Source organism: Motacilla alba, chromosome 17 (assembly GCF_015832195.1).
Source record: "Motacilla alba alba isolate MOTALB_02 chromosome 17, Motacilla_alba_V1.0_pri, whole genome shotgun sequence".
NCBI lineage: Eukaryota > Metazoa > Chordata > Aves > Passeriformes > Motacillidae > Motacilla > Motacilla alba.
Genome location: NC_052032.1, coordinates 8231062 through 8248116, shown reverse-complemented (window position 1 = coordinate 8248116; position 17055 = coordinate 8231062). Strand labels below are relative to the sequence as shown.

Below are 17055 nucleotides of genomic sequence, written 5' to 3'. Positions count from 1 at the left end.
CAGCGCGTCTGCCAGAGGTCTGCAGGAAATTAAAGCCAGCTTTCCATCAGCTGGTTGTTCATAAAAACCCAAATCATGCAGGTGCAACCCCGTGGCAGGTGAGAGGTTTCTCCAGCAGCACTGGGGACGAGCGCGGTCACGGAGATGTGACCGTGAGGTGTGAGAGGTTTGTTCTGCTTTGGCAGGCAGCTGCTGAGAGCCATGGCAGGCACTCCCAGCTGGCAGCACTCACCCTGGCCTGCTGCAGGATAGCCTGGGCTTGTGCCTCCTGGGCTGACACCATGGGTCCTTTGGAGCCAGCATCTCCTCCGCCGCTGAAGCGGAACTGGTGGGAACAAGGTGGACAAAGCAGGTCACAACTCTGTCCCCGCGGCCTCCCCAGCCCGAGCCTGAGCAGCTCCGTTCAGCACGACTGCCCTGAGCCCATCCCAGCCCTCCCAGCCCACCCCAGGAACCCCAGTGCCCTCGGGTCGCCGGCTCAGGGCCGCCACGGGAGCGCCTCGCGCGCGCTGCCAGCTCGGGGTGGCAACAATGAGGGGGATTGTGGCCTTGGGGACCTCCCACACCACATCCAGCACCAGCACGGGCTCTCCCAGGGCTGGCATCCCTGCTCTCCCAGGGCTGGCATTCCCTGGTGCCCAGGGCTTGTCTCAGGGTGTTTGTGCAGCTCTGGACAAAGCTGAGCTGCTGGAGCGTGGCACTTTGTGCAAACACCACACTTTGGGGCTGCTGTTCCAGCCAGGAGCCTTCAGCACTCAAAAACCCCCCGAATATTGATGTTTTATTTCCCCAGCTTTGAAATAGAAGGAGTTTAATATTTCCTTCCAGCCCCCCTTTCCTTGGCTTGCTCCTGCCTTAGCTGGGAGGTTTTGCAGGAAGGACAGGCCTGGTGTCTGGAAGAAACTCCTTGGACACCTCTGTCACCTCTGTTTCACCTCAGCTGGCTTTAGGTGTGTGACCACACGAGCCTGGCAGGGAAATGTGAAGAAATGCAATTCCCAGGCCCATGGCTGGCTCCCGGAGTGGCCAACAACCGAGGTGTGGTAGCCAGCAAAGCTCCACGTGGAGCTCCTGGCCCAGGCTCCTGCCAGGAACCTCCCCAGGCTGGACAATGAGCTGAGGTTTTTGCCTAAAAACTCCTTCCCTCTGGTGCCCGAGTGGTTATTTCCAGCAGCTGCTTGCCTCACACCAAAAAAGACATTTCTTCAGTGTCCCAGGACCAAGAAGGCTGATTTGGGACCTGCTGGCTTTGTGGAGGAGGAGAACAACATAAAATAACCACTGGTCATTAAAAGAGGTGGATTAGTTCAGGTGATTGGAAATTTGGCGCTTTGAAGAGGTGTTAGAGGTTCCTGAGTATGGGACAGGGGGTTCTGCCTGGAAATTTGGCTCTTGGAGGTGTCTCCAGTTGTTTCTTCATGGGTTTATCTCTCTCTGCCCAGTCAGAAACACCGCAGCTTCTTCAGAATTCAAGAAATGTTGGGACAATGCTCTCAGGCACAGGCTGGGATTTCTGGGCTTGTCCTGTGCAGAGCACTCAATAATCCTGGTGGGTCCCTTCCACCTTGGGATATTCCACGATTTTTATCATTATCCATCATTTCTGGAAATTCTTGACTTGCTTTTGACTAGTGAAGGAGCTCCAGTGCTTTGCAAAAAGTCAATTCCCAACCGGAACCATCCAGATCCATTTTTATCTCAAAGAAAACATGTCCTTGAGGTAAAGGAGATGGGAGATTTCTGCAAGAAGGGGCATTAAACGGCAGCAAACCCAAGAAATCGGACTCATTTTAACCCTTTTTCAGTTCTGTTTGTACTCACAGGCAGCATAAGCATTGTCCCTGGTGGTCCTGGCAATCCATCTGCTCCTGGGAGACCTGGGCGTCCAGGTGGGCCCTGAAAGAGGAAGAAATTAAAATAAACTTCTAAAATACCATTTTGGTTCCGTCCATACATTAACAGCTGTGGTTACATCAGGATATTGTCATGACAGGAACTGAGTTGGTGGGAATCCCAATTTCTCTTCAATTTTCTAAAATCCCTCCTCTCCCATCCTGCCCCTGCTATTTCCAGGGTCTGCCTCGTGCAGTTTTGGAGCAACCCAAGTCCCTGCCATGCTCCAAGATAACAGAACCAATGTTTAGAGTTGGATCTGTTAAAACCTATTAAAAAAAAACCCCAAAATAGATGAAACTTCCTAACTCAGTGAGAGAGAAATGGAGGGAGATAAATTCATTCCTGCACGCGTTCAATCAGCTGGGCCATTTTAGTTTTCTCTCTTTTTAAAAAAAATTGTGTTGTTTTAGTCCTTTGAGGCTCCTTCCACCTCCGGTGGAGTGATCCTGTCAGGGGCTGGAAATCAGCCCAAATCCACAGATCTCCACAGAGAGGAGGATCTTTAACTGGCACTAAAGCAACCAGTGGGCAGTCACAGATCTATTGATGAAGCCATAAAGAATCAAATATGGCCAATTTCCCCTGGCAAAAAGTTGAGGTTAACCCAGATTTCCTCCTCATTCCACCGATCCCATATGCAAATGAGGGTGACATCAATGTGTGTGGCTAATTGGGATTTTCACAGCAGTTTAAGGCAACAGGGATTTGACCACATCCCAGCAAGGCCAAGAAAAGCCCCAGTGCTCCTTTTGTGGCCAGCAGGTTGGGATTGAGGACTTGGCTACTCCTTCAGTTAGGAAACACCAACTGTGAATCAATTTATAGGGAATTTACTCTCTTGGAAGGGCAAGCAGAGAACTTTTTTGTTGTTCTCGCTCTCCTCAACTTGCCTGCAGCCTGTTCAGACCCCAGAAAAAAATGTAAATACAAAACTCTGCCACAAATCTCAGGCACGGGGACACCAAAAAGCCAGAGAGTCCTAAGGCCACCCCACAAATGAGGGGGATAAAGGTGGGAAAGACAAATAGGTAACAAAGTGCCTAAAAATCAGAATATTTTAATAAAACAACCCAACAGACCACCAAACCAAAAGATTTGGTGCTTTATCCTTGCCCCACACCCTTCCAGCAAGATCTCCCCACCCCACATCTCTCTGCTCCCTCTTCTTCCATGTCCAACAATTCCCTCCCCTGAAAAAAAACCCCAAACCACTCAGGCTGAAGTTTCCAGCATAAATCAGAGCCCAGCCCTGCTGGGGGTGAGGAGCTGCCCCTGCCCAGCCTGGCCAGGGCTCTGGTGTCCCCATGTCCCCAGCTGGGCTGGCCCTGTCCCCAGCCCCACAAGGACAGGGCACCATGACCAGCCTGGAGTAACAACGCTGCTCCCAGGGCTGTATCAGCAGAAAAACACCGGGGAAAATCCCAGCAGTGCCCGGGGGGGCTGCAGAACTCTCCAGCACATCCTTTTCTCCAGGAAGGCTGGACATCCACAGTTTGCTCAGCCTGGCCCAGACCAGAGCCCTCGACCCCACTGAGATCCCATCCCAGACCCTTCTGTTGGAGCAGAAATGGCACAAATCATTTAGGCCAGGCTTGCTTTAAATGATAAATTTCCTTTTCTCTCCCTCTCCTCCTATAACTCCAGCCCTGCCTGTGATGGAGCAGACTGAGCTTGTTTATCTCTCCTGACAAGTGTTGATGCAGTGCTTTTATCCATAAATGCCTCTTTTTGTTTCAGGCTGGGTGTGGGAGGTCTTTTCCTGGTGGAATGGACCAGCAGAGGGTGGGGGGGTGGGCAATGAAATGCAAGCCCATAAAGCACTTTGGAAATTTAAATTCATGAGTGCCTGGAAGAAATGCAGCCTGCCAGGGTCTGGGTGTAAATCTGCGCGGCTCTCCTGATGGAAATGGGGATTTGCTGATATACAGCAGCCAGGGATGGATGGGTGTGGTTGTGATATTTTATGAAAATCCCTTTGCTAGGATTTTCTTCTCCTGAGAAGCTGAAGGGCCTCAGCTTCAAGTGTAAACAGTTTGTGATCTGCTGCTGTGGGATGCAGCAGGTGCTTCCTCGGTTGGTCCATGTGGGTTGTTTCTGCTTGGTGGCCAATCCAGGAGGCAGCAGCTCTCGGGCTCTCTGGGAGTCACAGAACTTTGTTATTCATTCCTTTCTATTCCTGTCTTGCCTTCTGATGAATCTTGCTCTCTGTTCTTTGTAGTACAGTTATAGTGTGGTTTTTTTAATGTAATATATATCATAATATAATAAACCAGCCTTCTGAAATGGAGTCAAGATCTCTCCTTCCCTTCACCAAGTCCTAAATGCCCAGAAGACCCACGGTAATAGATGGGGACTTCAACTTGCATCTTTTGCAGCGCCCTGAAATGCCACGCTGAGAGCAAACCCTGGGCTAACATTGCCACGGGGGGTTCAGCTGGAGCCTGGGGGTGTCTGTGTGGCACCAGCAGTGCTCAGCCTCAGCATTCACCAAGTGTCTCTCTCTCCCTTGTGGTGGTGTTTGCAGGGGTTTCAGGATGAGGGAACAGATGAGAATGTTGATTCTATGTTTTAGAAGGTTTGATTGATTATTTTGTGATATCTATTACGTTAAAAATGCTGTATTAAAATTACACTAGAAGAACAGGGAGAAAGGATTCATCAGAAGGTTGGACAGGAATAGAAAAGAATGAGTAACAAAGTCTTGTGACTGACTAGAGTTTGATTTAGCTGCATCCTTGATGGGTTATTAAGTAGAAACATTTAATATGGACCAACCAGAGATGCACCTGTTGCACTCCACAGCAGCAGATAGTTATTGTTTATATATATATATATATTTTTTTTTTTTTTTCCTGAGGCTCCTCAGCTTCTCAGGAGAAGAAAATCCTAGCAAAGGATTTTCATACAAATGTCGTGGTGACACTCCCTGGTTGTTTTTCAGCCCTGGTCAGAAAAATTACATAATAGGAGATGTTTCTGGCAGTTTTGGGGGTCTCCTAGTTAAGGGAGCAGCTGGGAAAAGCAGCACCCTGGAAGCACTCAGAAGCCAAATCAGGATTTTTAGGGATCCTTTTTAGGGATCCTGTTGCACTTCAGAGGGTCAGAACTGGGCTCAGGGGAGTAATTCCCTTGGGATTCAACGACTGATGGCTTTGGAAGGGGAAGATATTTTGTGATGAGCCCCCCCCCAGAGCACCCAGACACCCGAATTTCCAAACAAGCAGCGGGGTGGGTGAGGGAGCTGCAGTTTGCTCTAATGCTGCAGCTCACCCCCTTCAAAACAACACATTTTCCCACTTCCTTCCTGCCAGTCTGGAGCCCCCGTGGAACAGCTCTCTGCTCCCCTCAGTGCCATATTTCCTTCTTCCCACTGCTCCAGGAAAGCTGCCTAAGTCATCCCAAAGCATCCTGAGCCCTCTGGAACCTCCCACATCCAGGCTGCTCCTCAGCTCTGCTGCTGACACAAACTCCTCTGTGCCTCCTGATCGTGGAAGAAGCTTTAAATAAATAAAGCTCTTTCTTTTTTTTTTTTACAATGAATAAACCAGAGCTAAACGAGTGTTGGCCAATATTAACAGAGCTGACTATTGTTGGGCTGTTAATTCATTGCACCTGCCTGACAGCAGATAAAAAATCTCTTTATCAGATGCAGGCAGAGGGAATGTTCCTCACTGTACACCGGGAAAGGTCATGTAAATTCATGAGCTACACTCTCAGGGTTAATAATAAACAAATTAAAAGAGGAGCTGCTCTAATTGAGAAGGAGGCTTTTAATACAGTTGCAGCTCCTGTGAGTTCATCAGCCTGTGCTGCTTACACTCTGTTCTGGACACTGGCAGGAGCAGCATGTGCAGCCTGTGCTGGAATGCAAATGATTCCTCTCACTGGGCACAGAGTGCTGCTGCTGCTGCTGCTGCTGCTTGGCTCTGCAGGGCTGTGCCACAGCAGCTTGGCCAGCAAATATCTGCATCTGCCTGGACGAGTGACAGAAGGAGTGTCCCCTGTCCCCAGGGCCAGCATCCAGCCTGCCAGGAATGCAGGAGGAGAAGGGAGAGCTGGGCACCACAGGATGGAGACAAGCAAGACTGGGATGAGGCCACAGGGAAAAGCAGCACCCTGGCAATATTCAGAAATAAAGATTATTGGGGCTTGCCCTGGACCACTGAGAGATGCAAACCGTGACAGGGATGAGGCCACAGGGAAAAGCAGCACCCTGGAAATACCCAGAAGCCAAATGAGGATTTTTAGGGCTTGCCCTGGACCACTGAGAGATGCAAACCAAGAAAGGATGAAGCCATAGGGAAAAGCAGCACCCTGGAAATATTCAGAAATAAGGATTTTTGGGGCTTGCCCTGGACCACTGAGAGATGCAAACCATGCCCAGCTCGCCCACCCTCTGTGAATCCAGGCTGCAGAGCTCCCAGTGCTGGGCAGCACTGCAGTGCCACAAGGGTTAAGCCAGGCCCAGGAGCCCCCCCAGGCTGAGTCTGGATTGACTTTCTGAGCTGGCAGGCAGAGATCGATGGAGCACAGGCACCAGAAACGTCCTCAATCATGTCCCAGGCACCAGAAATGTGATTTCTGCTCCCTCAGTAAACACAGCAGCAGCAAAGCAGGGGAGGGTCTTCCCAGCACTGCTCCAGGGGAAGAGGGGAGTGCAGCAGCCACAGGGCTCCAGCCAAGCCCCAGGGACCAAGGAGGCAACAAAGAACCTGAGCTAAAACAAACACAGTGCCCAGGTTGGGGACAGTGCCATGGGAATGCCCCGGCACCTCAGGAATCTGCCCTGCCCCTGTCCCATCATGAACTCCTTTGGGAGCTGCTCTCACAGGATGAACGGGATTTTAACAGGATTTTAACAGGATTTTAAGGCTCCAGGGATACCCCACAGCCCCACTGTGCCCACACCAACCCGCCCAACACTCCAGCAAAGAGGAGAAAACCACGGGCACTCACCCTCTCCCCTGGGTCACCCATTAAGCCCACGGGTCCAGTTGGTCCTGGAGGTCCTGGAAGGCCCTGGCAGAGAAAAGGAGTGAAAAAAAACCAAAACCTAAGCCACGAAAATGTGTTATTATTTGTAGCAGATTTCTACAAGCAGCAGGAAAAGCTCTCTGTTTATTTTTGCACCACAAAATCCACCCCAAAGCTCTCTCTGTGCACGTGCGTGGCAGATGGGAGCAACAGAGCCCAGGGACAGCATCCCACCCCAGGAGCAGGGGGAAAATGCCACTTACTGCTGGGCCTTCAGGACCAGGGGGGCCTTCCACCAGCATTCCCTGAGCAAGAGGAAGGAAAAAAAAGGGATTAGACACATCCTCAAAGTCGTTTTGTCCACAGGGAAATGCCCAGTGCTTGATCTGTTCTTAAATATTTCAGCTCTTGCTGCTGCATGGAGACATCCCAGAGTGGAGGCTTTGCTCTCCCTCTGGATGACTTCTCCCAGAGGTGCAGAGGATCATGGAAAAGCCAAATAATGTGTAATTAAATCCCACAGGCCAGCCCTTACTCCCAGCAGCAGCCCCATCACAGCATCACCTTCCCCAGCACAGCCTTCTCCCTTTGCTCAGAGCCAGGGAAAAAGCAAATCCTGGACTTTGTCCAGCCTTGATGGTGCTGGAGCTTGAGGAAAAAGCTGCTCCTAGCCCCAAAGAGCTGAACAAGAAGTCAGCAATCAAGTTGCAAGGTGGTTTTTAAGAGATTTTTTCCAGCAGACTGCACGCTGTGATTTCCTCTGTGAACGTAGGAAATCACTGTGTGGGAAAAATTCTGGGATATTGTTACTCCAACCTCTTCAACCTAAATATTTTGTCATCACTTTAGATCGGATCTATCATGCACTCAGGAAAATGAGGGTTTGGGGGTTTTTTTTCCCCTTCATGAGCATGCAAGAAGCAGGAAAGAAACTCCCAATCCACCTGGAAAATGCTTTCCAGAAGGCACCAGGGTAATGCTGTGGGAAGAGCTCTGTCCCTTTTATCTCTGGATCAGAGATAAAGCAGCTCAGGTGGAGTCAGCAATTCCCAGCTCACCTGCGGCAAACAGGGACATTTTTCCTGAGGGATGAAATCCTATAAAAGTCTGTGGATGAGCAGTAGGAGCTGCTTTGGGGTCACCCTAAACTGTTCTCAGGCTCTGGTGCCAAAAGCCTCAGCTGACCCCACTCCAAGTGAGCTGAACGAATCTGAAATGTCTGCAGGAAAATCCAGGCATTCCTGCCCCAAAAAACCACAGTCCCTAAGCCCAGAGCAGCAAAAAATAACCCAAAGCAGCCTGCCATGGCCCAGCCCTGCTTCCACCAGGGGTTCTGCACCAAAAAATGCGCGGCCAGCTCTGTTCTCTGCCTTTCCTGGTGTCCACGCTCATTATCACAGCATTTCAAATCCCAGACAAGGTCTGGATGTGAGAGGGGACATTTGCTGCTGCCACCGCAGAAGAGGCTCTGCAGCTCCTCAGCAGGGAGGGATTCAGGTCATGGGCACGTCCAGTGCAGCTCCAGCCATGGAAATATTTCACTGGGTGGGAATTAGGGGTGAATTCCACACGCCTGTCCTCCAGCCTGCAGGGAGACCCCAGAGATCCCAGCACATGGACACCATGAAATGATGGATTTTGGATGGATCTTCTTGAGATCCCAGCACATGGACACCCCAAAATGACAGATTTTGGATGGATCTTCTTGAGATCCCAGCACATGGACACCCCAAAATGACAGATTTTGGATGGATCTTCTTGAGATCCCAGCACATGGACACCCCAAATTCCATCCCAGCATATGGACACTCCAAAATGATGGAATTTGGATGGATCTTCTTGAGATCTCATCATATGGACACCCCAAAATGTATCCTTGTTGAGCTCCCAGCATATGGACACCCCAAAACCCATCCTTGTTGAGCTCCCAGCATATGGACACCCCAAAACCCATCCTTGTTGAAATCCCAGCATATGGACACCCCAAAATCCATCCTTTCTGGGACCAGTGATGGCACATTCCGGTGTGACAGGTTCTAAACCAGAAATTAATCAGAGTGCAGAGAATCCCAGCCCACACAGGAGGTTTTTGGGGTGCTGCTGTGAGCACACACAGCGCCAAGGCTCTGCTCCCCAGGACACTCCTCCCCAGGGGGAAGGGTCAGGGATAATTGGCCCATTTGGGATGCAAACATCCTTGGCATCTTTCCATATTTATCTGCTGGTTTGTGTCGGGCTGGGGCCTTGGGGACGTCTGGAGATTCTCCTTGGCAGGAAACCTCCTGTGTTTCCACGGATGTTCATCCCTGGGAGCAATGGCAACGTGGCAGGGTTTTGGGGACAGCACCACTGGGGTGATCCCATTGAGTGGGGCAAGCCAACTGTGGATTTGGGATTGTCCCAGGGGAAAACAGGGCAGGGGTTCCACTTCAGACACCGCCCACAAGTGAAGCCAGCATCCCAAAACCAGCCTGAAATCCTGTCGCAATCCTGTTTGCTGAGCAAACCCTGCCTAAAGGGGAGCACCGGGGTCTCCCCAAAAGGACAGAGGGCTCTGAGCAGTTGCCAGCAGCCTGATGACCCCACAGCTGGGATATTTGGGATGCCTGCATCCCTCCTCTCCATCCCTCCTGCCCCTGCCCTGCCCCGCTGCCTCCAGCAAGTGTCAGCACAGAGCAAGGATTGAAGGACAGCTGGCTTTGAAAGGGAAGAAGCAAAAATCCAGCAGAATCCAACTCTGTGCTTGGGTTTTATTTCCCTTCTCCCGCAGCTCCCGTCAAAAACTGGGGGAAAAAAAAGAGCTAAAGAGCGCAGCAAATCCGAATTTCCCTGCTCAGGAGGAGCTGCACGGAGAGGGACAAGGCAGCATTTGGTCTTGTTTACTTTCTGGCAAAAGCCATCCATGCTTCAGTGTTTTGAAATAGCAAAGGCGGCCAAATTCTTTCTGGATGATTAAACTTAACTATTTTGTTCGCTTTGTAGCTTTTCAGGCTGGGTTTCTGCCATCATCTTCCTGGGGTCTGGCTGCCCCCCTTCCCTTCCCACCCCTCTGATAAGGAAATCGCTGGCTCCTCCTTTTGTTTGCAGAGTGAGAGACCCAGAAAGGAAGAGAAGGAAGGAAAGGTCAGAAATGTTTTTACAAGGGACTAAATTGGAGTTTTGAAGCCATGCTCCTGCGCCCTGGCTTCTGCCTGGCTCCCCTCCCAGCACCTGCAGAAACTTCAGGTGGAAGAGGAAAAAGGAGGAAAAATTAAAAGGGGAAATAATGGCCTCAGGATGATGGGAAGTGCTGTGCTGGCCCTCTGCCAAGGAAAATGAGGTTAATTGAGCTGTGGGTGTGCAGCCAGCAGGAGCTCAGCCTGCAGGGACCGGGCTGGGGCAGGTGGGTGTGAGGAGCCGGTCCCCAATTCCAGCCTGGGAGGAGCAGGAATGGGGTACCTGGGCATCCTGGCACCCAGAGAGGGGAGAAAATGGGAATTAACCAAGAGCCTCTTGCTCTGCTCACAGGAACCCCTGAGCCAGCCCCACCAGGAGGCTCCTTCCCCACCTCGGGGTGCTGGGTTGGGCACCCACAGCTTTTGTAAAGGGCACACACAGCTTGGAATTGTTCTTCAGAAGGAAAATCAACCTCAAAATCAGGCCAGAAAAACAAAGGAAGAGGGTTCCACAAAGGAAAGCTGGTGGGATGGTGGAGCTGTGCAGGAGCAAACCTCTCCACAGCTTTCTGCAGGGATTTATTTTATATCCCTTTTATTCCCTCAGGGATAAAATTATTCCCATCGGTGGCCCAATTTAAGCCAGCTCCAAGCTGGGAGTTCAGGGCAGGATACAACCTGGATGCTCCCAAACTCCTGAGGGACGAGAGCTGCCCCCTGCCTAACACACCAGTCCCAGGTTTCATTTTGCTAAATGAGAGATTTCATGGGAATTCTTGCACTTCCTTCAGGATTTGGGTCACTCCTTGAAGCTTTAAAATAAAATTATGCAATTACAGTGTTTTAGATTCAATAAACCAAGGAATTCTTGTGTGGGAAGTTTTCCTCCCAGCTGTCCCAATGAGAATAAATTCTCTGCACCTTTTTCCATGGGGGATAAAACCAACAAAACCCCAAACTCAGGTGCTCCTTACCGGCTCAATGATGGCAGGCTCCCCCTTCTGCCCCTTCTCACCCCGGGGGCCACCGATCTGTGGGACACAGGGAAACACAAAGCCACACAGTCAGAGAGGACATTGCCACCATCACCATCATCACCATCATCACCATCACCAATCCCAGCAGGAGCTGGAGATCCTGGCACAATCCTGCTGAGGTTCCTGCAGGAAACACCCAGGGCAGCTCCTCCTTGTTTACATACAAGTTGCAGGTGGGTGAATCCTGGTTTTTTTTGTACTAATTCTGCTCTAAATTATGGAAGGACCAACATTTTGAAGCAGAATTTTGCTGGATGGAGCAGAAGGCCTCTCACCCCTTCGTAGATGGTGTCCTGGTTGGCTGGCATGCCAGGGCCAATGTCAGGAGAGGCCGTCCGGTCGTAATAATTGTCATAATAATTCCCATCGTATTCCTTTATGGTTTCCTCAGTGAAATCTTTATCCAGGTCATCCCCTCCTTGAGCAGCCTGGAGAGGAAAGAGCAGCAATGGGTCAGGCTGGAGTTCTCTCCCAGCTGGACATGCTGGAATATTAATGTGGTGTTAGATTAAGGAGGGGGATTTTTGTAAAATGAGGATGATTTATAATAATAGTGATGGGGGGAAAACCTGGGGAAAAGTTAAATTCTGGAATTTTTAAGTCTCCAGTGACTTGTCCAACAGCAGGAACACAGATGGGAGAAGCTTCATGTCAAATACACACTCTGGCTTTCCCTGGATTTCTTCACTGATCCCCAGTAAAACACTGAGAGTAGAAAAGTTGGAGTGAGGAAAACACAACACGGCACAAAGCTCGTGTCAGGAGGATCCTGCAAACTCCAAATGCCTGAAGAAAGAGGTAATGGAAGTTTCAGGCTCCAAATCCTCCTCATCCCTCACAGCCCTGGTGCTGGAGACCCTGGATTATCAAGGCCAAGGACTCGCACATCCGTTCCCAGATTTCAGATGCACACCAAACCCACGATGTGTCCCTGTCAGTGTCCAATTACAGCAGGAAATGTGCAAAAACCCAAGTTCACGTCTGTGAAAGCCTCCTGTTTGTTTAGTCTGGGATCCAATCTGCGCCTGGGCTCATCCAAGGAGCAGAAGTTGTTCCAAATCTGATGCCTCAATCCCTGAATCCTCCCAGAATCCTTTCAGATGCCATGGAGCACAGCAAGGACACCCAGACAAGGCTCAGAATTTCCTTGCTGCTCTCCATATCCCTGTGCTCCCAGCAGCCTGGCAGGCACAGGCCTTTGGCACCCCTCGCTCTGAGCAGCCCTGCAAAGAACAACGTGTGCTGCTGAGATTTATTTGGTTTCTTTCCTATCCAGGTAATGACCAAAATAGTCCAGAAATTGAATTCTTTCCAGTGCTTCCTAGAGAAATAGCTCCTCACTACTACGAATTCAAAGTCACTTCAGTGTCATCACAACTTCCAGAACTTCTTTCTGTGCCAAAACTGCTCAGAACTCATAAACATGAACATCTGGGTCTAAATTCAGGAGGTTTTAAACTAAGACTAAGCCTAGAACTAAGGTACTCACCAGCCCACCTTCTCTTACCTCTGCAAACACCAACTGGCCTTGGCAGAAATTATAGTTTGGCAATTATTTAATTAGAAAACTTGGAAAGGTCAGGATTATTTTTCCTTTGGGCTGGTTCAAGGGGATCTGTTACTATCACACCCCCTCTTTTATCCCGGCTGAAATACTTCACCTGGTTTTGCACTTTGAAACCTTAAAACCCTAATCTAAAAAAAATCTCATCTGCCTCTAAGGGTTTGAGGAGAACAGCAAATTGCATGAAATGAATATCAAAAATGTCTGGTTTGATATTTTAATTGAGGTCCTCAGGTCTATTTGCATGGAAAGATGATATTTGGAATAAGTGAGCAGTTCCCTGCCTGAACTTTCCTCCTCTATTTCCTTTCCTTAACAACTAAAGTGGCCCTTGAAGCCTCCTCCCTCCTCTTCCACCTTTTTATTTAAGGCCCCTCTATCCAATCTTTAATTCCTCTGTCTCACAAAGTCCAAGCTTGGCCAAAGATTTCTGGCTCTTGGTTAGGAAATGGAAAACTTTCCCATCCATAGGTTCCCTCATGTTGTCTCCCTCAATTCCTGGAGCCTTTTCCTTTTCTCCCTGTTCATCATTTTGGGCTCTCCAACCTCCTCCACCACATTTTGGTGGACTGGATCCCCCCCTGCCCTTGGAGCTGCACCTGCCTCGCTCCAGCTGCTCAGATCTTTGCTTGGACACTTTCCCTGACACCTTTTCCCTCAAATTTCCACCTCCAGGGATCCTGGCCAACTTTTGCTGTCTCTTTTGCCAGCCTTGAATTGTGACAGCCCCACAACAAATAATTCTCCCCTGGAGAAAGCACCTCTAAGCTCTTCCTGGGAATTAGGAAGGGTTTGGAAGCGTTACAGAAACATGGAATGGTGTGGGCTGGAAGGACTTTAAAGCTCATCCAGTTCCAAACCCTTGCCATGGGCAGGGACATTGTCCACCAGAGCAGGTTGCTCAGAGAATAATTCCACATTATCCCACCACTGATTCCCTTGCTGCTGCTCCTGGATAATGAAGGATTTGCCCATTTAGTGCCATTATTTCCTTGCTCTGTGAGCTCCACAGCACCCAGCTCCCCAAAAATTCATCTCAGTCTCACCAGCATTCACCCGTTTCAGCATCAACATAAAAAGCAAGAACTGGGCAAGTCTTAAGCACAGGAGAGTCTCGAGTGCAGCATTTCAACTGGAGGATATCGAAGCGTGGGGAGGTAAAAGTTCAATATTCCAGCAGAAAAAGCTGTGGGGTCTGGGCTGATCCCAGCTCTGAGCAGATCCATGCACAGCATAAAGGAGTTCGCTCCAGGTGGATGCAGCAGTTTTGGACTCAAGGCTTTGTCCCAGTGTTGAAATGGTTTTGTTTTTTTTTTTTTTAAATAAACCCCAAACTGAAAAACATGAAAATGCTTTTCAGTGGAAATGGCAAAATGAAAAATATTGATGTTCTCCAGCAAATCAACATTTTAAGGATTTATATTAATAACTTTGGGATAAAAGGCTTTTACTGAGATTTTAACAGCAACCCTCATTTCTCTTTTTGTCAGACAACCACTTCACCCGAGGAAATGCAGATGTCAATATGAGCAGCTTTCTCCAGGGGAATAATCCTTAACCAAATTCTAAATATCTGCATTCCCCACCCTGAAAAAATCTGGAGTGAAAACATTTTCCAAGAAACTTCCTCTCCCTGCAGCTGCCTGAACCACTTATGGATTTACCATCTGGCTGCTCCCGTCTCCTTTGCTTCCAGGGCTATGAAACAGCAGAGTTAATTAAAAAAAATTAAAATTAATGAATTAAAATTACATCAGTCTCATTGTAGGTGACGACAGTGCTCGTGGGAAGTTCAGCTTCCACTGCATTCTCAGTGAGGCCACCCTGGGGATCGATTTCCTCGTTGTAGTTGATATCTTCATAGGGCATGGGGGTAAAATACTCCTCATTGATGGTCTCGTAGTTGTACTCATCAACCAGGGGATCATCCACCGCTCCGTCCTCCTTGGGCTGCTTCCCGGGGTTCCCTCTCTCAGGGGGTGCTGTGGGAGCTGGATAATCCTGTCACACGCAGGAAATAAAACACCAGGATCAGAGGAACAAAACCATTCTGCATCATCCTCCCCTTTTACAGAGGCTCAGCACCCACACCCCTGCCAGGACCCGCTTGGGCACCTGCTTGGTCTCGGGTTTCTCTCCAGCAGCCACTTCAGGAGGGCCGGGTTTGGTGGTGGGGGTTTCTGGTTTGACAGCTTCGTCCACGTCCTCGTAGTAGGGGTACTCGTAGTAGTAAGTGTCACCTTCTCCCTCCCCGTCCGTGTACTGCAAGGAGAGGAGGAGAAGCAGGAAATGAGGGGGGAGCACCCAGCGTGTCCCTGCCAGCTCCTTTGGACATCACAGCCTCACACTGCGAGTTTAGATGGGATGTTTGGGAGAAACTCCTCCCTAGGAAGGTGGGGAGGCCTTGGGATGGGTCACCCAGAGCAGCTGGGGCTGCTCCATCCCTGGAAGTGTCCAAGGCCAGGTTGGTGTGGAGCAACCTGGGATCACGGAACGCGACCCTGCCCTGGCAAGGGGATGGAATCTGACAAGCTTTACGATCCCTCCAACCCAAACCAGTGACTCGAGGATATTTTTTTAACCCTGGATTGCTGAAACCTCCCAGACCTGCCGCGCCTGATCCCCTGAGAGAGGGGCAGAAAGCCCCCGAGCCCCGCGGCCGCTCCAGCGCTGTTCCTGCGCTAACAGCGTCCCTGTGACTTCCCAGCCACCCCAGGCCTGCAGGCTGGAGGCCCTGGGGAAGCAGATCCTTGCAGCCTTTCCAAGGCGTCAGCCATTCTTCAGCAAGAAATCCAAACAAAGGCTGGTTCCAGGCGGGCACGGCCCCGCTCCTCGCCAGCCCAGCTCTCCCTGGCAGCGGCCGCCGGCGCGTGGAGGAGTTATTCCTATATGGAGCAACACAGCCTCGGGACAAGCCAGCTCTTGTTGGACTGCTGGCTCCACAAGAGGAGTTTTATTTTCCTGCTGCCACAGATCTCCACCAAAGTGCTGTTTTATTTGTCTTATTTATTGTTTCTCCAGGAGCGCTGGCGGAGCGGCCGCGGCGCTTGCCTGGGGCTGTGCCTCACCGTGAGCATCCCAAAGCCCTGCTTAGGTGCTGGATTAATTTAATCCCAAAGATAAACTGGCAGGGCTGATGGCATTACTGGTTCATGGGGATTCCCTGACCCTGCAGGTCCGGGCTCAGCTGAAAGGAAATCAGCCCAAGACAGTGGCTCAGGATGCCAGACAGCAACTGCAGCGAGCTGAGACCGCTTTAAAAAAGGCAAAATTCAGGTGATGCTCATTAAATTCAGCCATACCCAGACATTTCTGATTGGGCAGCAAACATACAAATGCAACCAGCCTTTTTTATTGTGTTTCCTTTTTTTAAAGAAAACCCTTCATACAAAAAGTATTGGGCACAGCAGCTCCTGGAGATGACTTGGGAGCATTTCTGCCAAAATGAGATTCAAAGCAAATCCAGGGGAAAATGGTTCTCCCTCCTTTAACACCTGTTGTTTCACAGAATATTGAGAAAGAACTGTTGAATCCTTTTACAAGTCCAGCAGCATAACTGGAAATTTAGAAACAGGTGCTGGTCTGGACAGGACTGGAGCTGCCAGGGAAGGTCAATAATCCACACTTGGCTCACGTTGTCTCTCCTGTGTTTCTGAGCTCCAAAAAGATGTTCCTTTCCATCTCTGCAAATGGAAGGAGCTCAGAAAGAAGGGAAACTCCCAAGAGCCAAACCCAGAAGGTGGAAATCCTAAAAGCAATCCCTGTCTTGGACGTCGGAGACGAGTCGCAGGGAAGCTGAGCGGGAGGAAGGAGCCACGTGTTTGCAAGAGTGAAATGAATCCAAATATTGGTGATTACACCCCAAACCATCTTGAGAGACTCACGTATTCATCCTGGTTGGGGTCCTGGGACTGGGGCGAGTCGGGGATGGCGGTGTCACAGTCGGGGCTGTAGTGCTCACAGTACTCCAGGGCTGCCCGCGGGTCCGCCACGATCAGGAGCTGCTGGATGTCACCCTGCAGGGAGGGGAGCACAGAGGGTCAGGGATGGGTGGTGCTCAGGGAGACACCAGCCTGAGGCTGCAATCAAAGCTAGAAACACCAAGAAATGGAAAGCAAAACGCGTGGCAGGGCCGCCTTCCTGGCATGGGCACATCCCCTGAGATAAGCCAGGGGAAAATCTCCACATCCAAGGAACAGCTGCTTCTCTTGGGCTGCTCCACGAGGTGTGAACCCACTGTGCTTCACCCCCAGCCCCAAATCCACCTCCCCAAAAGACAAATCACTCAATACAACAGCACTGACAGCCCCAAGCAAGCCAAGTGCAGGAAAAAATAAAAACAAAAGGGCTTTGTACCCCTCCCCAAATCAGCAATAAAACAACTCCTTTCCACCTGGTCCTGTGCAGGGCTGCAGAGTCACCCTGGCCA

At 50.2% G+C, this 17055-nt stretch overlaps 1 protein-coding gene across 1 annotated transcript in view; it reads right to left on the bottom strand.

Moving 5' to 3' along the window:
* Positions 1 to 17055, bottom strand: part of COL5A1 (collagen type V alpha 1 chain) — a 135672-nt gene that overhangs the window by 63536 nt on the left and 55081 nt on the right. Inside the window, exons 5-13 of the mRNA XM_038156249.1 lie at positions 16511 to 16642; positions 14742 to 14888; positions 14379 to 14627; positions 11338 to 11490; positions 11000 to 11056; positions 7134 to 7175; positions 6853 to 6915; positions 1822 to 1896; positions 233 to 325 (exon numbers count right to left, since the gene is read on the bottom strand). Coding sequence (XP_038012177.1) covers positions 233 to 325; positions 1822 to 1896; positions 6853 to 6915; positions 7134 to 7175; positions 11000 to 11056; positions 11338 to 11490; positions 14379 to 14627; positions 14742 to 14888; positions 16511 to 16642 — 1011 coding nt within the window. The remainder of the gene's footprint in view (positions 1 to 232; positions 326 to 1821; positions 1897 to 6852; positions 6916 to 7133; positions 7176 to 10999; positions 11057 to 11337; positions 11491 to 14378; positions 14628 to 14741; positions 14889 to 16510; positions 16643 to 17055) is intronic.